The sequence below is a fragment of the Melitaea cinxia genome, chromosome 4 (genome assembly GCF_905220565.1).
Source record: "Melitaea cinxia chromosome 4, ilMelCinx1.1, whole genome shotgun sequence".
Lineage (NCBI taxonomy): Eukaryota > Metazoa > Arthropoda > Insecta > Lepidoptera > Nymphalidae > Melitaea > Melitaea cinxia.
The window spans coordinates 4,705,803-4,730,709 of NC_059397.1; the positions used below are offsets into that span (position 1 = coordinate 4,705,803).

Genomic DNA, 24,907 nt, shown 5'->3' on the forward strand with positions numbered 1-24,907 from the left:
CTTCTGGTAAACAAATATAATAGTAAAATCGGCCTCTGGTATATTGGTATGATGATATGCATTTGGCCAAACCTTTACGCTGGCTACCTGACGCACGGTGTTACGGCCAACACTGGACGGAAGAGAAATACGCGGGTTAGATACATATGTATGAAAACAATATTGTGTTAGTTATTTAAATGTGGTCACGCACATAGCTCTGGTATACCAAATTTTTAAAGGTACAGAACGGATTCAGTATATTATACCTAGTATTTCTATTTCCAATATGCTAATTTATATATATTTTTTTGTATATATAAAAACACATAAAGTAATTGTTCATGTGCGTTTATATTATAAAATAACACTTATGAATTTGTATATAAAAACGTTTCATAATATAGAATCTTAGTACAATATCATTGAAAAGCACAATCAAAAAGCTACATTGGCAATACCAGTTAAAGCTAATTAATCTTGCGCGTAGACGGCACTGAAACGTTCCGGCGCCGAACTAACTTCCATGTATATGAATAAAAACCTCACCAGCGCCGGGTCGATTAAGGACCGTTCTTATTAACAATAAATAACAAATATATTATAAAAATAAAGAGTACACATCCACTTTTATTACTATATCTCGAAAAGGGAACTATTTATATGTTATTTTCGGGACATCGATGCACTAGGGATTCATCGACGCTCATTTATTCATATACACATTCACCCAGTCTGGCGTCGATTCATTTCTGGCAGATTTTACATGTAGCCTAAAGCTATAAAAATATATATATTATTAATATGTAATATTATTGACATGCTTTGCATTTTTTTTTTTTAGATTTCAGATAACATAAACCACATGCGTTCCATCCATTACATATACATAATTTTGTCAGTACAAAGATATCAAAGTGTAGATTGAGTCATGTTACTGTTAAAATTTTAAGTCAAGAATATGACTCATTATTTTTGTGTAAATTTAACAGTAACAAAACTAGCAGTTTAAATTTTAGTAACCTTTAATCCGAACACCATTTTGAGGAACTGCTCATAGTGTATAGTAATCACACCATCTTGATCTGTATCAAACTGTCGGAAAGCTGAAGTAAGGGTCTGAAAATTAGAAATAAAAATACAATAAAAATCTTACATAGCAAAATTATCACATTCTTTCAACTTATATCTAAAATCAAAAAAATAGTAAATATAAATGAGAAATTAATAATAACCACACCAACAAATTATAACTTATTACAAATACTAATAACATGATGATGGGTTTTTAAGGTGTACTTCAAGTATGTTATCCTATATTTTTTAGTTACGTTGATAAATAATAGAAACTTACATATAAAGTTATACAGCATTGTATGAAATCATCAAAAAGTATTGTTCCACGTCCGAAACGATCAAACTTCTGAACCATTATATTGACAAGTTCGTCGGACAGTCTATAACCGAATGCAGTCAAAGCATTCTTTAATTCTTGTCTGTCAATGTTTCCAGAGTTGTCACGGTCGAAAGATCGGAAGCAGTTTTGCCAATCACTCACATATTTCCAAAGAGCACCGAAATCTTCGAACGATATGACTCCTCGGTTTTGTTTATCAAACATACCTGTAATTTTAAATATAAATTGTATAGTGAATAACATTTGACATGTTGTGTTCAGGATAATATATCCTATAATCACCAAATATTAATTGCTATTATAAACATATAATTTTATTTCCTTAGAATCATTAACCGAATATACACCACACTTACAAAAATAGTAAATAAAATTGATAATGCTTTCTCACTTATAGGCGACAAGCTTCTGCCCACAACTTTGTCTGCATTTAATACAGTATTGTTCGAATTAATGTGAACACAAATGATAATTTGAAAAAATCAACATTTATTAGTCATAAGACAAAAAAAATAGAGAAATGAATACAATTTAAATTGTTTTAATAGAAAATGTGTCCCCCTTTGGCTTTTATAACTTCTTCAACACGTTTTGGCATGGAATCGACAAGTTTTTTACAGTTTTCTTTTATTTGCTGGTCTCGAAACCATGTATGGATTACAGCCTCAATTAGTTTTGTTTTTGTTGTGCAATCCATTTTACGAAGTCTAGCTTTTACAATAGCCCACAGATTTTCAATGGGATTAAGGTCCGGCGAGTTCCCTGGCCATTCAAGGCATGATATATTGTTGTCCTTGAAATATTTCTTCATGATCTTGGACACGTGGCATGGAGCCGAATCTTGTTGAAAAACTTCTTGACCGTTAGCATCAACTTTTCTTAGTTCAACTTCCAATCTTTGTTCTAGCAAGTCTCTGTATTTTTGCGAGTTCATCATCCCTTCAATTGGCACAAGGCATCCGGTACCTTTATAAGAAAAGCAGCCCCAAAACATCTTCTTTAATGGATGTTTAACAGCTTGATCAATATGAGCTGCCGTAATCTTTTCGTTGTCACTTTTTCTAACGAAACGAGATCGCTGTCCTTGTACCAAAAAATGGCTCTCATCTGAGAACAACACTTTTCTCCAATCTTCAACAGTCCAGCTCACATATTTCTTTGCCCAATCATATCGTTTTTTCATCATAGCAGCAGTCAGTAACTGTTTTTTTTGAGGTCTAATTGTTTTTCTTCCCCCTTCAATGAGTCGTTTTCGTACGGTGGAGTCATGAATAATAACTCCAGCGTGTGCTAAGTCTTGCTGAAGGTCTTGGCTGGTTTTCCTAGGGTTTAATTTACTTTCTCTAATTAAAAAAACTTCGTCCCTTGCTGTTGTCTTTCTTTTCCTTCCACATTTCCCTTTTCTGTTTACTTCAATCGTCCCAGTGTCCCTTTTCTGTTGCAAAATTTTGTTGACAGCTCCTAAACTTACACCACACTCCTTGGCAATATCTCTTTGAGTCATGGAGGTGTGTTCATTCAAAGTCACAATTTTAGTACGCTTTTTGGGAGTAATATCCATCTTCACAAATAAAAAGCAAATAAAGCCTTAGTTCACTCAAAATACAATAATTCGCAAAAACAACAAATGCAACGCGTCTGTACCTTGTTATATGCTATTACTTACTGACCAATTACTGACTGACAAAACAGTAAAACAAAATGGCCGCTCCTTTGACATAAAAGTATTGCCAACTGTGAAAAAAAGTTAAATTGTGAAAAATGTTGATGTGTTCACATTAATTCGAACAATACTGTAGTTATTTTGGGCTTACTTTAATAATTTGCAAAACTTTAAACTTTTTACACGCAGCAGAAGCTCTTGAAAGGAAAAAACCCCGATTCTGAAACATTCTTCATTGGTGCTTCGCTCCTATTGGTCTTAGCATGATGACATAATATAGCCTACAGCCTTCTTCGATAAATGGGCTATTCTAATACCGAAAAAAATTTCCAAATCAGACCACTAGTGCCTGAGATAAGCGTGTTCAAGCAAGCAAGCAAACGAACAAACAAACTCTTCAGCTTTACGATATTACAGCTAAATATTTAGAAAACATGCAACATGACTTAAAATTAAATAAATTATATGAAATGAATTGATTAATTGGGATGTAAATAATAAAGGAAAAGAAACAAATAATTGTTTTTGCTAGCAAACGAAAAATACCGACTTCAATTACATCGACAAGTAATACAACGTAAGTAGACGAAAAAAATTAACAAATGCACTACTACGATTTTCAAAGGTTCAATTTTAAGTGATGTATTGTTGTTGATGTATGTGTGATATTTTTCACAATTAGAATCGTAATGCATGCAAATAGTTATCATGAAAGCTAGTTTACACTTTGATTAGTACGAGTGCAAGTGCTTAGTGCAGATACTTAATGATTAGTACAAAACAGGTTCGGACTGCAGCTGGTTAGTGCGAGTGATTAGTTTTCGGTGTAGTCAAGTGAATAGGAAATGAACATGAGTCGTGTTCTATTTTTTTACGAGTAGCATAGCAAGAATTGTAAGTCTATGTATAAAAAACACATCACATAAATAAAAATCAATTAGTAACACATGTTAGACAATTAATTATATTAAAGTATATTTTATAATTTGTTTAAATAAAAAAATATATGACTAGTTTTGGATGAATAATTATATACTACAAGTTTGTTATTAAATCTTTAACTACTAATTTAATATCCTCCTCTTACATGATCCTTATCCTATGGGGAAAGATACCGATTTTAAGACAGCAGTGGGATATTACAGGCTGAAGCAGACTAATTTAATATAATATTGTTAAATATCATTTCTTTTTTCCTAAACCAGACAAAACCAGATCTATATCTATTATTAAACATCAAAGATAAACAGGATTCATTATGATTCATACTATTAGTCTCCAAATTACATCAATAATAATAATGATTTTATCAGAATAACTCACCTTTTAAACAGATATGAAATAATGCTTATCACATAAAGTAAGGCACAGTAAAATATTATTAGTGATAACACTTTTATATTTAGTTTTCATGAAAATGAAACTACAATAAAAAAAAAATGTTAACCATATGAACTATAATTAACATACCTATCATGAGTCGGACCGTTTCTGGATTAAAAGGATTCCAAGTCCCATTTGATAAGGCTTGTTGTAACTCATCAGCAGATATATAGCCACTTCTGTCTTTGTCTACCCTATAATAAATTTACAAATTAATTTATTTTTTAAGATATTAGCTTGTTATATTAGCCTAAGTAATTAGAAAGATAGTATTTACCTTCTAAAAATATCCCACAGAAATTCTCGGCTTGGCATTGGCGATTGGAAAGTCATTTTTATCTAAAAATTAATACACTTTAAGCGGATATTCTGATTGTTACAAGAATGACTTAACATTTAGTTCAAATTATGAAATAGACATTAATAAATTTCATTCTTCTTTCAGTTTACAATTTAGTCTCAAATTTCTAAATTAATGTTTTTAATAGAACTTGTAAATAAATTAGTAGTTTCTAGTAATAAAACTGAAAAATAATTCTACTAAAAAGTTTAAATTTTCGAGATAGATATAAAGTAACAAATACTTACTTGGCAAAAATATTACACACACAATTTACTTCAAAGAAAACAAACAACACGATTAAGTATTTTCCAGAATATTTACGTATCAATGGTATCAATTATTATTATTAATAAATAAATGTCAAACGAAAAATATGGATGACGGATATGATACCACGAGCCTCTTCCACTTCCTCTTTTATTTGTTGAGCAAATAGAACGTTGGCACTTTTACATTGTGGTTTTTATTTAATCAAAGTAACGTCATAATTTGTTAGTATTGCCAAACTATTGCAAGCTTTTCCTGACGTTACCAAAGAGTTTGTAAAGGTAGACTACCACTCCATATAATTCTAACTTTCTAACCAATAATAGGAGTAAGGTCTACCGCTAGTCTCCCGCGGGGTTGAATTCAACCCCAGCACTCAGTCTACCGCACCGCCCGCACGGCGTTGACCTCGCATCTCCCGCATAATATGATTCGGTGCGCGCTACTTGAGACGTAGTTTTTTGCTCATAGCTCACAAGTTTCTACACTTAGAACAAAAACGCTTATATCATTTTGAAGAGTATGAACTAAGCTTTAATTTACTGTATAAAAATGTTGTACACGTAGTACGTACGTATATAAATTATAAAATCACGATTGTTTCAGAAGGGGGGGGGGGAGAAAGCGTTCTTGGTACAAAACATGACCTACCCCTCCCCAGCCTGCAAAATAAATATACTTGTATTTAAAAAAATACTAATCGATTGATTTTCAATAGCTCAATTCAACTACGTTGTCCTTTTAAATTGCTCACCTTAAATTATTTAATTAAAATTCAAAAAAGTGTTGAAAAATATTCATTTATCAATAATTTCAAACTCCTATATCTTTTGATGTATACAATATTTTAAATTGCTCAAAGTGTTAAAAAACTGCTCAAGTTGCATTTTTAATTGCTCAAGTATACTTTGGAACAGATCCACTTTCCTTAATTTTTAAATAAATATAAATAGATTGAATAAATAAAATAATGATATTTGTAAAAAAAAATGCTAATCGATAGATTTTCAATAGCTCAATTCAATTACGTTGTCCTTTTAAATTGCTCACCTTAAACTAATTAAAAATCAGTAAAGTCGTTGAAAAAAAAAATATTTATCAATATTTTCAAATTCCTATATCTTTTGATGTATACAATATTTTAAATTGCTCAAAGTGTTAAAGAACTGCTCAAGTTGCATTTATAATTGCTCAAGTACAGTTTGAAACAGCTCCACTTCTCTTAATTTTTAAATAAATATATAGGTATAGTTCGAACAAATTTAACGTTTATATCATAAGCACAGAACATATATACCCTAAACGGGATCATAAGACAGGTGAGCGCTGCTGATGCGCATAGACAATGATTTGAAGCAAAAACATTACGGATATTCGTAATAAAAAAAATACTAATCGATAGATTTTTAATAACTCAATTCAACTACGTTGTCCTTTTAAATTGCTCACCTTAAACTATTTAATTAAAAATCAATAAAGTCGTTGAAAAAAAATCATTTATCAATATTTTCAAACTCCTATATCTTTTGATGTATACAATATTTTAAATTGCTTAAAGTGTTAATAAACTGCTCAAGTTGCATTTATAATTGCTCAAGTATAGTTTGGAACAGCTCCACTTTCCTTAATTTTTAAATAAATATAGTTTGAACTTGAACTTTGAGCTATTGCAAATCTATCGATTAGTATTTTTTTTATTACAAGTATCATTATTTTGCAGGCTGGGGTGGGGTAGGTCAAAACATGTCGAAAAAATATAGTATTATGACACATTTGTCGTTGATTCTACTTATTCTGTTTCCCAATGGTATCTATCTAGCTCTAACAAGAAAAGAAATATATTGTGATATGGCAAAGTTTCTTTTTTATACTTGAAAATAGGTGGTCTAGATTGCGAGCGCTCGAATCACGATATTTCAATTACACTTTGTAAAGCAATTACTTAGTAGGTACAGGGTTTGTATTTCTAGTTCATATTTCATTAAGAAAAACTAATCAAAATTAGTACCTATTGAAGACTAGCAACTCAACGTAAAAACCAAAAACAATATTTTTTGGGCAAATAGCAACACGGAGGGGAGGAGCCATTTACAGGCGTTCCCTCTGTCAAGGTATAAGGCCAAATGGCCATATGCACACAATAAAACTAGTTACAGCCGCACTGATCACTAGACTAAATCTAGTTGCGCGATTGAATCAACGTCCTCCAAAAAATGCCAAATTGTTCTGTTTTCTGCTGCAAAAAGAGATCTGCCACGTCAAATATACTAAAACATGGTGTTACCTTTCATACGTAAATATTTTTTAATCACATTATTACTTCTATACTTCTTTTAAAACTTTTTTAAACTTAAAAATTACAAATATTATCGGTCGTGTTAATTACGTTGGGTGCAGCCGGAGGATCCAAAAAAATGCAAATTAAATTTAAAATTAATTTATTAACTGTTCTACAAAAAGAAACTATGACTAAATTAAATTAGTGACAATTGGTCGATGCTTGTACCAAGAGTGTCGCTTCTACATGTCAGGCTTGAAAGGAAATCTTCGATTGACGTCAATCATTGACGTCAATGCTGCTTGTAGTTGCTGCGCTTGTAAAACGTGGAGCCTATGTAGGTCGTAGGTGCTGTGTGCAATAGGCAAGCACGCTGATGCAGCGATCTACTGGCTATGTGTAACATGTTGACTCGATTTGTTTACCAACACAGGCCGCTCGCCCTTATACAATATGCGGATCGGTCGAACGAGTGATCGGAGTCTATTTCCGAGAAGTCACTGTCGCCGAGCGATAGTGTTGTTACCGGTTTGTTGGTAGATAGTTATCGATAAAAACGGCAAAGTCAAAAGAGGAGTCAGACATTTTTGAGATTTTGATTTATAACAAAAAAAAAATCACTTTTACGTAATAGGGGGGGGGGGGGGGTATTGGGGTAGTCGGCAAAGTGCTTGCGATGCTTGTAGTGTTGAAGGCGTTTATAGACTACGGTAATCGCTTGCCGTTTGGTGAGCCGTACGCTTGTTTGCCGACTTAGTTGTATAAAAAAAAGGTAAGCACCCAACATTTAATAGAACTGTACAACAATATTAAAAGAATGAAAAAAAAATGGTTGCTGTAAAGTCGGTTTACGGAGATAGTTTTACGTGATAACGTCATAAAGAAACAATTTATGACGACGACAAAGAACATTATCTGCACAAGCCAAAACTTGGGTCGATAGTGCCTCTCTATCGTTTGTTCCGCGCTCTCGCTTGCATGTTCAGGCTCAGCACAGGCTCAAGTAGAACGTGACGCTTTTTTGTGCGTACAGCCGGTTTTCATTAATTTATAAGACAGTATCACGTCAATATAATTTTATATTTAAAGAATAACTATGTTGTGTTAAAAAATAGTATTAAATATTTTTAGTTATTATGTTTCTGACATTCTACCGAATTTTTTTAACTCAATTTCACAAGTAATAATATAACAACAACAAAAAATTTAAACACAAATATTAAATTTACCCACTCAGATTAATAAACAAAACCTTTTGTTTATTAATCTGAGTTTACTCAGTAGATTTTGTTTGAATTGTGTAAGTTTTTATATAACAAATTAACAATGAACCAACTCTTTATTTATCATTAAATTGTAATTTATGGCGCTATTTTTATTAATTAAGTTAATCAGGCATTTAACGTCAGAATTTTATCGTAAATTTTCTTTATAAAAATATTTCAACGTGTTTCAAATAAACTTAGTGAAGCTTGAGGCTGAATATAATGCAATCTATGCGCGACGGCATAGATAGGAATTAAAAAAAAAGGCTTCCTTTGATATTAAAATGGCGGATGTCTCAAGCAATGAACGAAAAATAAAGTTAACTAAAAATGGCAAAGTTGTGAAAAGACGAACTCGAAACCCAGAAGGTAATTTTGAGGTTTTTTTCGAGAAATTTATGCATACTATAATTTATAATATACCAATTCGTATTAGTATATTTTCATTGTTTGACGTTTAGTAAAGTATAAAATATTTGTCTCTTAGTACTTTTTTGATATGGAAGTTGAGATACAAATTGTCTGTACGTTGTTTTGAAAATAATATATGCTTTCATGTTTTTCCGATTATCATATATGTCTAAATCAAAGTAAAACAAAAGTAACGTTTTAAATACATACACACCTTTAAAGCTATTATTATATTTAAAAAAATACTCTTATATTCTTTAATGTATAAAAATTTATTTACACATGTGTATAAATATTATTCTATATATCTTATCCTATACCTTTATATTTTAGAATGGCACAAACAAAAACAAAAGCGGCTGAGAATTGCTGGACTGGAATACATAAACGCAAATGGGAAAGTAGTCCCACCGAAGCAACCCGGTCCTGACTGCAATTGCCGCCGTAAATGTTTTCAGAAAGTTCCTGAAGATGTGAGACTCAAGACTTTTCAAGGATTCTATTCAATGAAAACTCACGATGAACAAAATGCTTACCTGTTTGGTCTCATGAGACAGGTAGATGTCAAACGAAAAAAGGTCAAATCCAGCAGTAGACGCACTTGCACATTTGAATACTTTGTAAGAGTTAAAGGGAGAGAAACTCAAGTTTGCCAGACAGCTTTTAAAAATATACATGCCATAACAGAAAGGAAAGTCAGGGTGCTGTGTAAAAAAATGGATGACGGTGTAATGTTTCCAAGTGACAATCGTGGAAAAAATAGTCATAGGAGATCTGGTGAAGTGCGTCTTCCAACAAATGTAATAGATCAAATTAAAAACCATATTTACTCAATTGTTCATACTCACAGATTAAAAGATTTTATAAGACTTGATAAAATTGCCGGATTAGAAATTAACATATCTAAGATGTGGAAAGATTATATAAAGACTTATGATCCAGACAACATATCAGCTACAATGCCTAAATCTAAGCGGCATTTAGATCTTGAATTACCGAGTGAACAAAATCAACAAACTCAACATCCACAACCACAGGATTCTTTCACTCCTATTACATATCCAGGAAGTGGACATCTCGTCAATATAGCAGAGAATTACTTTGAAAATCAGTATCAGACTGCTTTAGCCACAACAACCAATTCAACAAACTTTTATCCCACACAAAATGGACCACAAAGCATGGGAATACTCTTACAGTCTACTGTCACTAGGGCAACACAACCCACAGCATTTATCTTATTACAGACAAAACCAGAACCTCAGCAAGAAAATACATTAGCTATTACCAACGCAGCATATAGTCAAGAAGCTGAAGTTCATGATAGTAATGAGAAAAATAGTAAGAAACTAAAAAAAGAAAGAAGAAATGGACCTCTAGTGAAGCAGTGGAGGTACACAAACATATTCCACGACGAAATCAATGGTGCTGCTTTAGCAGCAATTAAAACTAGACTTGGTATGTATTATGCTGAAAGTGATGCTGTCAGAAAAAAGGCAAAGCAGGCTCGATCACAGGAGACAATGCAGACTCAAACAACAAATGAACAAACACAAATAAGAACTGAACTAGCTTCTATTAGACCTCCATATCAACCAATTAGACCACATACTGTAACAATTTGTACATAATATTAATAACATATTATTTGACTGATAACTGAATGGAATAAGAATTACTCGGATCAAATTTGATCTTGGTTAAGTTATCCAACTGTATTTTAGGAGTTCTTAGACTCGCATACTCGCACTGTTTTATAATATGTAAGAGAAAGGATATTTACCATTACTTGTTTTGTATCCAATGTTACACTATTGCAAGCTCAGTGATCACATATTATCTAATTTACATTTAAATCAAAGTCTTAGTAGGTAGTTGGTTTAATATTTCCAATCGAGAAGCATTTATATTACTCATCAAGTAGAATATCTTTATTTTAGTAATGGTTATTTATATGCATGTAAGTAGTTGTAAGAGTATTAAGAAAATGATAACTAGTGTATACTTTCTATAAACATAACAAATCTGCAATAATTATTTAGTACCTTGTGTGTGTAATATTATAATCATAATATTGCCTAATTATGATCGACGAACTGTAATTAAATTGCCTAATCTAAGATTGACAAACTGGATTTTAGTCAATATTTATTTTCAGGTTGTTCTTATTGAAATTTATTATTGATAGATTTTAATAATTGCATCATAGTGTGTCATTTTTTTTTCGCCGCTTTGGCGCAACGATCACAGCCATGCATTGTATAGTTCGCGTCATGTAAAACGAACGCTGGCCTTGAAGCTGCGCAAAGCGATTTATCAGTCTATTTGGTGGTATGGGGTAGGGGACGGGAGTGTTTATCACGTATCGCATGCTTGCCGGTGTGCTATTGGTTAGACAGTTCGACGTCGACTCAAAATATTATCGCGCACAAAAGTTTTAAATTACGAAATAGTTTTACATAGAGAAGTGAGAAAAATTATTTATAATATATAATTCGCGTCATGTAAAAAGAACGCTGGTTGTCAAAATGCGCAAAGGTAGATCAAATGACCGGTGGTCGCGGACTTGTCGGAGTCGATGTGTCCGATGCGCAAAGGCGATTTACAGTGTTGCCAACTCTTGAAAAAACTTTTTCGTTCTGTCCATTTTTTTGGAACAGTCTTATTTGGTAAACAAACCACTGTCAATCGTAATTCACGTTTTTTCCGCATTTATCACTCACTTTTACAACATGTTAGCATACGGACACTTGTAAAACTCCATTTACTATTTATTTTACAATATATATATATCAATTTATAATTTTAAACACATTAAAACTATTAAGATACTAATATCGAGAGTTCAGATAATTAATATTTTTGAATACGACATTTCAATAACTAAAAAATTTGTTATTGCTTTTGTTTAATTTTTTTTTTTATTTTGTAAAGTGATAATTATTATACTTATTTAGTCCTAATTATTCGCACTGGTAATTCTAGTATTTTTTAATGTACCTACCAATAACCATTATACGAAGCCGCGAGTGAAAGCCTAATTAAAAAATAAAACAGTAGTGCTTTTGTGCGCGAGTATACCCATGCGCAAGCGCACCCCCTCCAGTTTCTTTCAGCGTTCTTTTTACATGACGTGAACTATACCTGTTGCGCTGGCGGTTGCGGGTTCGATCCCCGCACGTGACAAACATTTGTATTGGTCATACAGGTGTTTGCCGTGGTCTGGGTGTTTGTGCAGTCCTTGTGGGTGTCTCAACCGTGCCTCGGAGAGCACGTTAAGCCGTCGGTCCCGGTTGTTATCGTGTACATCTGATAGCAATCGTTACTCATAGTAGGGAATATATCCGCCAACCCCCATTGGAGCAATGTGGTGGATTAATCTCTTATCCTTCTCCTGCATGGCGGAAAGAGGTCTATGCCCAGTAGGGGATTACACGCTAAAGCGAACGTGTCATTTTTATCGAAAATATAAATAGTTTTACATTTACTATAAAATACATTTTCGATACTTCTGTATTTTAATGTAGTATTATTTTTTGTCCCTTCACTATTTGTTAATACTTTTAAGCCATCACAAAAATGATAGAAAAGTAAAATAAATCTGAACACATTAATATACTTTAAAATAGTAGCTTGTTTTCAGACAAAAAAAAAACAAACTACTTTTCGTCGATCTACGTTGTATTACTCGTCGATGTAATTGAAGTTAGTTTTTTTCGTTTGCCTGCAAACACAATTATTATCTTATTAGTTAATAGTTTATTATCTAAGGTTCATTAGAACAGTATTCCACTGTGCCCCGTTCCATTGTGCCCCATAAGGCCAACGTTTTAAACGAGTTTTATAAAAAGGTAGGTTATTTTTTGAACTTTCCACACAATTGTCTCAAATAGACAAAATGCTTAAAATTAATGAAGAAAAAAAATAAATATTTACCTATTCTTTAAACTTTTTTTCTAAAAAGAAAGTACTTTGAAAAAAAAATCTCAACTTTTGAACAAGATTGATTGTGTTTGCTCGCAAACGAAAAAAACCGACTTCAATTACATCGACGAGTAATACAACGTAGATCGACGAAACAATAGTCAAGTAACTACGCGTTATCAAAGATTACTCAAAAATTAGATATCAGATCTCAATGAAATTTATATGTGACCACATGATAAACATCAGCTTTCGATTAAATTAAAAATTATCAAAATCGGTACAGCCAGTAAAAAGTTATTATGGATTTTCAAGAGTCCCTCGATTTCTCTTGGATCCCATCATCAGATCCTGGTTTCCTGGTTGGTACCAAACTAGGGATATCTTCTTTCCAAAAAAAAAGAATTATCAAAATCGGTACATTCAGTAGAAAGTTATGTGGTATAATACAACGTAGGTCGACGAAAAAAGCGTCAAGTAAAAACGCATTATTAGATATAACTCGAAAAGTAGTTTTTAGATCTCAAATAAATTTAAATGGGACCAATTGACACACACCACCTTTCGATAAAAAAAAAAATTGTCGAAATCGGTCCACCCAGTCAAAAGTTCTGAAGTAACATACATAAAAAAAAAATACAGTCGAATTGAGAACCTTCTCTTTTTTTGGAAGTCGGTTAAAAATGGAATATTTTTCTATTCACAGTTCCATCGTTGTCACGCCGCCATAATTCACTACGTCCTCGTTTGACGCAGGACGCGCTGTACTTGGTCGAAGCGTTACCACACGAATTAGTTTAGAATTCAAATTTTTATCGACACTGTTCCATAGTGCCCCGTGTTCCATTGTTACCCAACTCAGTAGTTGATCCGATGAAGCAAATTAATATAATCGGTGCGGTCGATGCCAGCCTTAGTTTAAAAGAAATATTTACATGCGTTAAATATTTTTTTGCTTAGGTAGCAAATAGTACTAAACAGTACTGAGTAAGTAGCAATATTTCAAATCAAATATATCACGACACACGACACGACATGGGTCTCAGAAAAAAGATTTTATGAGAGTGGGGGTTAGAGATGATATTGATGCTGCCAGATGATTTTGAGAATGAGAAAGAAAATCGTAATTTCGCTCTTAACCTTAGATAAAAAAAAATGAAAAAAAAAAAAATATTGGTAATTGTATATTATTAAAATCATGGACGCCTTCCAAAATGCGACGATGTTTTAAGGTATCGCTCGTCTTGCACTTCACTAGTTTTCTCGCTATTCGCTTATGACGTCATCAGCGTGTCATCTATACTTGACAACGGCGTGTAGAGAACGGATTAATGACTACGCGCTAGAGATGCGCCAGATTTGAGATATCAGATTTATTATGATTATTATGGCGATATTTAGTTGATTTGATTTTTTATTCATTTGCTATTTATGTGTTAGCTGATGATAGTTTATGTTTTTTTTTGTTTTATTCAAATATCAAATTATTTATAGAAAATATAACACGTTTGAGTTGAATTTTGAATAGCTAATTGCAAATATGACTTGTAATTACAATGATTTTTTTAAAGTGCAATAAAGAATATATAAATCATCTATACCATTTTGACTAGCCTGTTGGCGCAGTTTGTAGTGACTACAGGTCAGCAGGTGCTTTCTGCTCCGGAGGTTATGGGTTTGATTCCCACCCCGAGTCTGGGTAAAATATATATTTATTTATATGTGTATTATTTATATGCATGCTTATCAAAAAAAAATATAGCTATACCAGTCAGCTGTTACCTATAACATAAGCATTAAGTTGCTTACTTTAGGAACAGATGACCGTGTGTGTATGTTGTAAATATTTATTTATTTATTATTTATTTATACCTCTTGCGTCATATCCCTAGCGGTCAACTATAGACGACTTCGGCGTTCTGGACATATCATTTACGTGGAATAAGAATGCATGTTTTTATTTCAATGTTTCTCAGTACGGGTAGCTCTAAAAGACTTGTTTTTTATACTCGAATGTTGCAGGGATATTCTATTTTCAGAAATGTTGAATAAATGTTAATTATTAATTAACATTTATTCAACATTTCTGATTTACATAAAATACTAGAAATATTTATTTAATAAGCTTATTTAATATTTTTGTGGTCCGGGTTTTTTGTCACCTATAGACGTCGCTGGCGCACAGGACTCGCGAGCCCTTGTCAAGTATAGGTGACTATGGCGGTCAAAAGGTTAGAAAAGAATCATCAAGATCAGTACACTTCGTAAAACCATTGATAACTAAAACCTTGGGAAGTAACAACTAGCGTTAGATGGACATTATGAACGCGATAAAAAAATGTTTTTTTTTTAATAATAATAATAATAAGCGTTTATTTCAGACGTGAACATCCATAGTGTATTAGTGTGTTAGTAACAATATTTACTTATAATCTATGTTAGTTATTGTTAGTAAGATGATAAATAAAATAAAAAAAATAATCACTTTAGTTGGCCCGTCATTTTTTCTATCGAGTACTTTTGAATAGAACAATCAGGGCGAGCCGTGATTGTCCTCAGAATGCTGTTGTTGCTGGCCCTCAGGCGCCGCAGCAGAGAAGATGCTTTTTTACGCATAATCGCGTGAAATCCATCGACCCGAGCATCCGCGAACATTCCTGAGGCGCTGCAAAATCGCGGTAGCCGCAACAGCACTCTGAAGGCATTATTATACTGAATACGTAGTGCGCTGTAGGCTCGATGCGTGTAGCTTACCCACAGACCACCCGAGTAAAAGGATTGACAAAAAGCCCGGAATAGGGTAATTTTGACAGCCGCAGTACCACGTGCGAACCTGCGTGCGAGCATATTGCTTCTCACCGCCAGCGCCCTACGCTCTCTCTCAATATCGTCATCATCGTTCAAATCAGCATTGATTATATGGCCTAAATATTTAAATTGGTTGACTCTGCTTAATGCTGCCCCGTTAAAGGTAATTGTCGGTACATGACCTGGCAACCGCTTACCAGCCCTAAACACGAGAATCTTACTTTTCTTAGCATTGTATACTAAGCCATGGGCCCTCGCATACGACTCGCAAATCTCTAATAATTTTCTTAACCCTCCGATTGATGGACTCAGCAGCACCGTGTCTTCAGTGTAGCTTAAATTATTGACGCATTGTCCATCGATATAACATCCTACATGAACGCTGCTGAGACCCTCAATCAGCTGATTAATGTAGAGATTAAAAAGGGTGGGGGAACTAAGTCCACATTGCCTCTCACCACACGTAAGGGTATAATCATCCGACACGGCACCCGCCCACCTAAACTGATTTTTTTGGTGCTTATACCAAAATTTTAAGAGCTCGGTACATTCCGCCGACTACCGAACTACATTGCGTACGTTTACAATTTAGTTTATCAACTTTATTTTGTTAGTTGGTTAGTGCTCCCGCACACATACAATTGTAAGTTGGCCAACTAAATCGCAGCGTATACTAAGTGCTCCCACACACATAGAATTGTAAGTTGGCCGACTAAATCGCAGAGTATACTAATAGGTATAGTGACATATGCTAGCCCGCAGATCTTCTCCAACTAATTAATTGGATACCGATCGCATCAGAATCGAAATTCACTTCCGATCGACGTACAATTAAAAAGTTGTCCAACTGTTCGTTAGCACGAGCACCTTATTTATACAAGCTCGCTGACTATCCAACTTAGTTGGTCAGTCGCACGGCAAGATGGAAGACGACTACACGCGTGCGCGTGATTTCCCTACGCCCGGATTTTCGTCGACGGGTACGACGTCTGCGTCCCGATCAGTTGTTGCAAACGAAAAAGTAGAAGAACTTATAGATGAACCTAAATTTAAAAAAAATAGCATGTTTTAGAAATAAAAAAGGACATGGGTTTCAAACGCCCATGGATATATATTAATTATATTTAAAAAAAATCCTTTCTTCAACGGCTATAGCGAGTCGAAAAGGTGTGTCTTGTTTGATTATTGCTGGCCCAATTAAATATCTCAAAGGACTCATCAAAGGACGAAATACTCATTCTGTAGTATGAAAAAAAATTATCTGGATAACATCTGAGTTTAGAATGCAATGTATCATACATGCTTACCAAATTCTAATCTATTACTTAATTTAGGGTGCACCCATAATTTGCTCTTTTGTTTTCGTCTTCTTTTTATTATTAGAGCAATTAGAGCGTTTTTTTCCCGCATTTTCACGCACACGCACCGCGCTGGCAACACTGTCACTGATTAAATCGAATAGTCTGCGGCTAACCAACCAACAAAATAAAGTTGATCAACTAAATTGTAAACATACGCACAATACGCAAATTAGTTGTTCGGTAGTCGGCCAACTTAATTGTATGTGTGCGGGGAGCACTTAGCCGCAGCACCCCTATGTATATCGGATCATATACATAGGGATGATTTGGAATCCCCAAGGGGTGATCTAGCTCTGGACTTCCGCTTGACAGTCTTTCCTGGGAAATATGCCGTATATATATATAATTGATCAACTTCCTTCTTTTTTGAAGTCAATTAATAACCTTAGCTTTTTGGAGAATATAAACGTTTTTGATGTAGCCTTATGACGTTTGATATAGTATTGACAAAATATTGGTTATAACACTTTTTTTGAAATATTTTTTATACCAATTCGAATTCAAATATTCATATTTAAGACTCAACAACGTCTGTAAGGTCAGCTAGTTTATTTTATACTAGCTGTGACCGCAACTTCGCCCGCGTGAAATTTAACAAAAAGTTATTGTTCCGTTTGCTGAGTTATAAAATAATAAATTTCTAAAATATAAGTAGCCTAAGTTACTCCTTATTGTATCAGCTATCTGCCAGTTAAAATAGCGTGAAAAACGGTCCACCCGTTTCAGAGATTAGCCGAAACAGACAGACAGACATAAATTGGAGAAAATGTTATTTTGTTATATGGACCGTGTATACATCCGTATGCATTTAGTAAAAAGCAGTTATTTTAATATAACGAACAGACACTCCAATTTTATTTATTTGTATAGATTGTTTTCGTAAAATACAAAATGTTAAAACTATATATATACTATACGAGGAAATCCGAAAATGAGAAAATCATTTCTTTTCACTCTTTACAACAGCTGGACGTGCTTACTCGTAGACTAGAACAGTTAAATTATTTGTACTATTAATATGTATTTCCTTTTGTTTGACGCTGCGTTGGCGCAACGGTCACAGCCATGGATTGTACCTGTTGCGCTAGCGGTTGCGGGTTCGATCCCCGCACATGACAAACATTTGTATTGTTCATACAGATATTTGCGTGGTATGCGTGTTTGTGCAGTTCTTGTGGGTCCACTGCGCTTCAGAGAGCACGTTAAGCCGTCGGTCCCGGTTGTTATCATATACACCTGATAGTGATCGTTACTCATAGTAGGGAATATATCCGCCAACCCGCATTGGAGCAGCGTGGTGGATTAAGCTCTGATCCTTCTCCTACATGGGGAAAGAGGCCTATGTCCAGCAGTGGAATATTACAGGCTGAAGCGTATACCGTCCTTTTGTTTAAAAAAATGGATGACAAATTGTGACTGGAAAGAATTAACTTGTATTAACTTTAACGATTTTACAAATCAATCACCGAATTACGGCAAACCGCTATAGTTATTTCATGTAAACATAAGATCTACTCTTAAAAACTTTGCTGAAATCGAATACATATTATTTAATTCCGATAAAACCATTCATTTGTTGATATTAACTGAAGCTAACATAAAAGAAGACTGTGTTAATATGTACTAGCTCCCAGACTTCTCAATGTACTACAAACTTAGGCAATACAGGAAAGGTGGAGGTTTATTACTTTATGTTCATATTCATTATCCGTCATAAGACAGTGATTCACGTAAATACTTCGAATGTATTACCGGGGAGTTAATTCTAGACTTTAGTTATATATTAGGAGTCTGTACAGTCTATAGACCACCGGATTATGGTAAAGAAGGATTTATTAACATAGAGCAACACGGAGGGGAGTGGCCATTGCGTTTGTTACCGATACAAAACTTTCTGTCATTTTTTGCGGGGGGAAATTACACACATGCACACTTTATCTAATTCCCACACAAAAATAATCGTCTGTCACTACGAAACTCACTCATACTAAATTAAAATCACACTTACATTTTTCACACACACATAGATACATTCTGTGTCATTACAGTATAATGACACGCCGCAACTACACTGAAAAGTTGCTAACAGCCGTGGTTGTAACAACTGTCGATATGCATTATCGATAAATTCAACTACTCGGTTAGGGAAATAATGTTTTTAAAGTGATACAAAGGTAAGATATTATTATAAATTGTTTGTTTATTATAGATTGTTTGTTTGTTAAAAATTATTTCATCGTTGAGAAGCTACACTATCCTTGAGCGACATAGGTTATACTATATTTTTAAAAATATTAGGGATCTTTACTAAAACTCCAATAATGTAACCCAAGGGATAAAAAAATATCCTAAAAAATTCCTTACATTACGTGCGCTGCAAAATCTAATGATAATAGAAATACAAAATGTAGTAAGACTTTGTAGAATACATCATTATCTACTATAATTGTATTTGCTCGCAAACGAAAAAAAAAAAACTGACTTCAATTACATCGACAAGTAATACAATATATGTAATATACACGCGTTATCAAAGGTTACTCAAAAAGATGTTATCAGATCTCGATGAAATTTAAGCGCAACCACATGACAAACATCAGCTTTCTATTAAATTAAAAATTATCAAAATTGGTCCACCCAGTCAAAAGTTCTGAAGTAACATACATAAAAAATACACTCGAATTGAGACCCTCCTCCCTTTTTGGAAGTCGGTTAAAAAGTGTCGCGACAGCATATGTCTAACTATTATAATTATGTCACAATACGTTTGGTGCAACGTTGTTATGCCTAACAATGCCAGTCTACAATAAACGATTTAAAATTAACCCACATTTTGAGGAGTTGATGATGTACACTGTGATGTCAATAAATCAGGAATAGGGAGCGTAGCACTAATGGCATCATAAGATAATAGCCTGTCATCTGCTAGATTAAATGATTTGTTGATGACTCTGAAAGGGTGGATTTAACATTGTTAATTTTCAAAGTTGACAAATCTAAGTTTCGTTTCACCACTATGACTAAGGTGAACCATATCTTGATTACCTTGTACATGAGACAAAAAAAAAAAACTTACGAGACAAAAACAGTGTGGCGTTAGTGTTGGTTTGGTGCCCTCGACTAATCCTTCTATTGTTCGCCAACACTTGAAAGTTAGTGGTATTGATATGATCTGAACAAATTACACTATTTTTTGTGGGCGTCCAGGTCTGTCTGTTATCAATGTTTCGAAATTTAGAGAATATGCGTACATAACTGCTGAAAAGTATATAGAATTATACAACTGGTACTACATGCTATCAACAGTGCACACGAAACTGCTTCATGGAGCCGAAATTATCGCTAGTAACGCAAAAGTACCGTTTGGGAGTTTATGTGAAGAGGCTTCAGAAGCGAGAAACACAGATTTCAGAAGATTCAGAGAACTTCACTCACGTAAGAAGAGCAGAATAAGTTTCAATGAAGATATTTTTAATTGCCTTCTTCTTTCGTCCGATCTACTTATTTCAGCAATAAGGCCCAACGAATGAATGCAAAGAAAAAGAAAAATGTGTTTCCTGAAACATTGGTTCTGATGAATATTCAAACACCAGAATTCGAGTTTAGGGATACTGCAAAAAAAAACTCTGCCTTTGCGTTCGGCTCTGAAGATAGTGATACGGAAAAGGCAATAATAAAAATAATATATTCATAGCCTTATTTAATTTTATCATATTATATTATATTTTTATTGTAATAACTAAACCTTTTTATGGTTTTTTAATGAGTTTCACTTTCTAATATAGCACACAATTAATTTGAGTAAGTGGAAAGTATATATACACCCATGTAAATCTTGATATTAGTTAATAACTAAAAAATAAAGAAAACAAAATTGGTAAATTTTTTAAAGATTTTTTAAAAAAAAAAACGCAAGTTTGACCTGAGCATGAAGTATGTCAAAAAATCAAAAATAATTTATATTTTAATAATCTAAGAGGATATTAGGCGCAATTGTGCGATTATGGAGATATCATCATTTATTATGTCGACTCCATACAAATTTTTTTTTTTTAAATTCTAATTGCGCTGTTTACGATTATAAACCTGAAAGTTCATTATATAAGGCATATAGCAGTTATTCTCAATCGCATTCAAGCAAAAAAAGCGTCACTTGTAAAAATAAATTTGAATGTCTATGAAACGTGAATTTCAGCCCACTGTGTGGCAGGAAGATTCCCAAATGAATGTTTATCTATAACGTAATTTAGGTTCGATCGAATGAAAATAGACCGTATTGATATCGTTGTAGTGCTTAGTTTGTTTTGCATAATGTCAATACTACTTATGTCAAAATGTCAAACGGAGCGCAATATTTGTTAATGTTTACGCATACGCAATACGCATTTTTTTTAAATTAAAGCGTGTAAAACCGCGGGGCACAGCTAGTATATTATAGTTAGTAATTCAAAGTAAAGTAAAGTCGTCGTAGTTTTTTTAGGTGTATTTCAAAACTAATTCAAGTTCCAATTAAGCATCAGCACAATTTAGCACTGAGTCACATTATGCTCTGTAATTGGAAAACGCACACTTTAGCCACTTCTAGCGGAATTTCGAAAGTGATTTATTTACAAAACTGGCAACTTTTTTCTTTGATGTAGCCACAAAGTAGATTGTGCTAACGGCAACACTGGCTGCAACTAGTTTTATTGTACGCATATGGCCATTTGGCCTTATACCTTGACAGAGGGGAATGCCTGTACATGGCTACTCCCCTCCGTGTTGCTCTTTGTTTATTAATGAACTTTTATCCAAAGAGCAACACGGAGTGTTGCTCTATGAAAAAAACCAATACTTTCGTTGATATCACAGATTAGTATATATTATGTAGCTAGCTATATAGTTGATATCTTGGTTGATATTAAAATGGCGGATGTCTCAAGCGATGACCGAAAAGTAAAGTTAACTAAAAATGGTAAAGTTGTGAAAAGACGAACTCGAAACCCAGAAGGTAATTTTTGAGGTTTTTAATTAATATGAATATATAAATGATAAATTTATGCGTACTATAATTCATAATATACCATTCCAATTAGTATATTTTCATTGTTTGACGTTTAGTAAAGTATAAAATATTTGCCTCTTACTACTTTTTGAACTGGAAGTTAAATTATAAACTGTTTTGTACGTTGTTTTGAATATAATATTACGTTTTCGTACTTTTATGATTTTCAAATAATTCTCAATTGGTTTAAAACAAATTTGAAGTTCTAAATATGCCCCTTAGAAGCTATTATTACATTTAAAAAAATAATTTGTGTATGTTAGCCCAATATTTATAAGCATAGTGCTTAAATAACGCAACTAAATGATATCCTTTAACTTTATATTCTAGAATGGCACAAACAAAAACAAAAGCGGCTAAGAATAGCTGGACTGGAATATATAAACGCAAATGGGAAAGTGGTCCCGCCCAAGAAACCCGGCCCCGATTGCAATTGCCGCCGTAAATGTTTTCAGAGAGTTTCTGAAGATGTGAGACTCAAGACTTTTCAAGGATTTTATTCAATGAAAACTCACGATGAACAAAATGCTTACCTGTTTGGCCTTATGAGACAGGTAGATGTCAAACGAAAAAGAGTCAAATCCAGCAGTAGACGCACTTGCACATTTGAATACTTTGTAAGAGTTAAAGGGATGGAAACTCAAGTTTGCCAGACAGCTTTTAAAAATATACATGCCATAACAGAAAGGAAAGTCAGAGTACTGTGTAAAAAAATGGATGACGGTGTGATGTTTCCAAGTGACAATCGTGGAAAGAATAGTCATAGGAGATCTGGTGAAGTGCGTCTTCCAACAAATGTTATAGATCAAATTAAAAACCATATTTACTCAATTGTTCATACTCACAGATTAAAAGATTTTATAAGACTTGATAAAATTGCCGGATTAGAAATTAACATATCTAAGATGTGGAAAGATTATATAAAGACTTATGATCCAGACAACATATCAGCTACGATGCCTAAATCTAAGCGGCATTTAGATCTTGAATTACCGAGTGAACAAAATCAACAGACGCAGCATCCACAACCACAGGATTCATTTGCTCATATTGCATATCCAGGAAGTGGACATCTCGTCAATATAGCAGAGAATTATTTTGAAAATCAGTATCAGACTGCTTTAGCCACAACAACCAATTCAACAAATTTTTATCCCACACAAAATGGACCACAAAGCATGGGAATACTCGTACAGTCTACTGTAACTAGGGCAACACAACCCACAGCATTTATCTTATTGCAGACAAAACCAGAACCACCGCAAGACAATACATTAGCTATTTCCAACGCACCTTATAATCAAGAAGTTGAAATTCACAATAGTAATGAGAAAACTGGAAAGAAAATAAAAAAAGAAAGAAAGAAGGGACCTCTAGTCAAGCAGTGGAGGTACACAAACATATTTCATGATGAAATTAATGGTGCTGCTTTAGCAGCAATTAAAACTAGACTTGGTATGTATTATGCTGAGAGTGATGCTGCCAGGAAAAAGGTAAAGCAGCCTCAACCACAGGAGGCAATCCAGACTCAAACAACAAATGAACAAACACAAATAAGAACTGAACTAGCTTCTATTAGACCTCCACACCAACCAATTAGACCACATACTGTAACAATTTATACATAACATTAATATATATATATATATATATATATGGAGGGGCAAAAGTATAGCTCATATCCTATCTATCTATGTATGGAACACCCCATCCAAAAACAATGGTTCTGGAGTTGATCAATTTTTAAAATATTTTTCAAAGAATTCCCAATTTTCTAGGAAAAAATTCGATGATTTTATTTCTTACTTATTTCTACACAACATTTAATGTGATAATTATTGCTTAATCATTTTTTATTAAATTAAATTAATAATCATTACTTGAGGCTAAAACTTTTAAATTAGGTTCTTTGAAAGTCGTGACAGTATAAAATAGCGCGTCATACTTTCATTTTTATTTACTCGCAAAATAAAATATTATTTATAAAAAATACGTACAAAGCACATAAATAAGTACCTGATTTCAATACCTATCTGACAAGGTATAAGAAAGAACATAAAGTTTCTAAAATTTAGAAAAAAACACTTTGCAATAAAACCAAGTACCATGAAATATCAAACTGTAGAGACTCATAGGAGTAGACGCCGCGCCAGCCCTTATATTGGCCTATAATCGGGAATTTTTTAAAAACATTTTAAAAATTAAAAACTCCAGAACCATTGTTTTTGGATAGGTGTTCCATACATAGATAAATAGGATATGACCTATATTTTAGCCCCTCCAGATCTTTTACACCTATTACCTGTCATCCTGTATATATATTGTAACTTATAATAATTAGACTGATACCTAAATGTAATAACAAAAACCAGTAATCACATTTGATCTTGATTAAATCAACAAACTGTATGTAGTTACAAGTGTAGAGCTTTTAGATTTTCATGGTCGCTAACAATATGTTTTGTATCTAAAGTAAGATACCATGATTGTTTTGGCTCGTTATGAGGTTTCAATATTTTAGCACTATTACATACAAGCTCACATATAAATCACATGCAATCATTTGTTACCTATGAATCATAGTCTCACCAGCTTGTTAAATATTGCCAATCCAAGCGTATATGTTACTCATCAAGTAGATCAAGTATATGTATTTTACTTATGGTCTGTATTTATATGCATGAAAAATGAAAATAGTAGAAAGTTTTAAAAAAATGATAACCAGTGTTTACTTTCAATATGAAACAACAAATTTGCAATAATT

At 33.3% G+C, this 24,907-nt stretch overlaps 3 protein-coding genes across 3 annotated transcripts; 2 read left to right on the forward strand and 1 right to left on the reverse strand.

The window, feature by feature from the left end:
- Positions 1–361: 361 nt before the first annotated feature.
- Positions 362–5,242, reverse strand: LOC123670017 (programmed cell death protein 6). Its single transcript, XM_045603511.1, has 5 exons — positions 5,031–5,242; positions 4,720–4,781; positions 4,530–4,636; positions 1,334–1,602; positions 362–1,098 (listed from the first exon to the last, which is right to left on the reverse strand). The coding sequence occupies exons 2-5, from the start codon at positions 4,773–4,775 to the stop codon at positions 988–990; spliced, it is 543 nt and encodes a 180-aa protein (XP_045459467.1). The 5' UTR covers positions 4,776–4,781; positions 5,031–5,242; the 3' UTR covers positions 362–987.
- Positions 5,243–8,866: 3,624 nt separating this feature from the next.
- Positions 8,867–11,136, forward strand: LOC123670504. The gene is made up of 2 exons (XM_045603997.1): positions 8,867–8,964; positions 9,340–11,136. Exons 1-2 carry the CDS (start codon positions 8,880–8,882, stop codon positions 10,635–10,637), a joined length of 1,383 nt encoding a protein of 460 aa, XP_045459953.1. The 5' UTR covers positions 8,867–8,879; the 3' UTR covers positions 10,638–11,136.
- Positions 11,137–21,981: 10,845 nt separating this feature from the next.
- Positions 21,982–23,832, forward strand: LOC123670505. The gene is made up of 2 exons (XM_045603998.1): positions 21,982–22,089; positions 22,474–23,832. The coding sequence occupies exons 1-2, from the start codon at positions 22,005–22,007 to the stop codon at positions 23,769–23,771; spliced, it is 1,383 nt and encodes a 460-aa protein (XP_045459954.1). The 5' UTR covers positions 21,982–22,004; the 3' UTR covers positions 23,772–23,832.
- Positions 23,833–24,907: the final 1,075 nt, after the last annotated feature.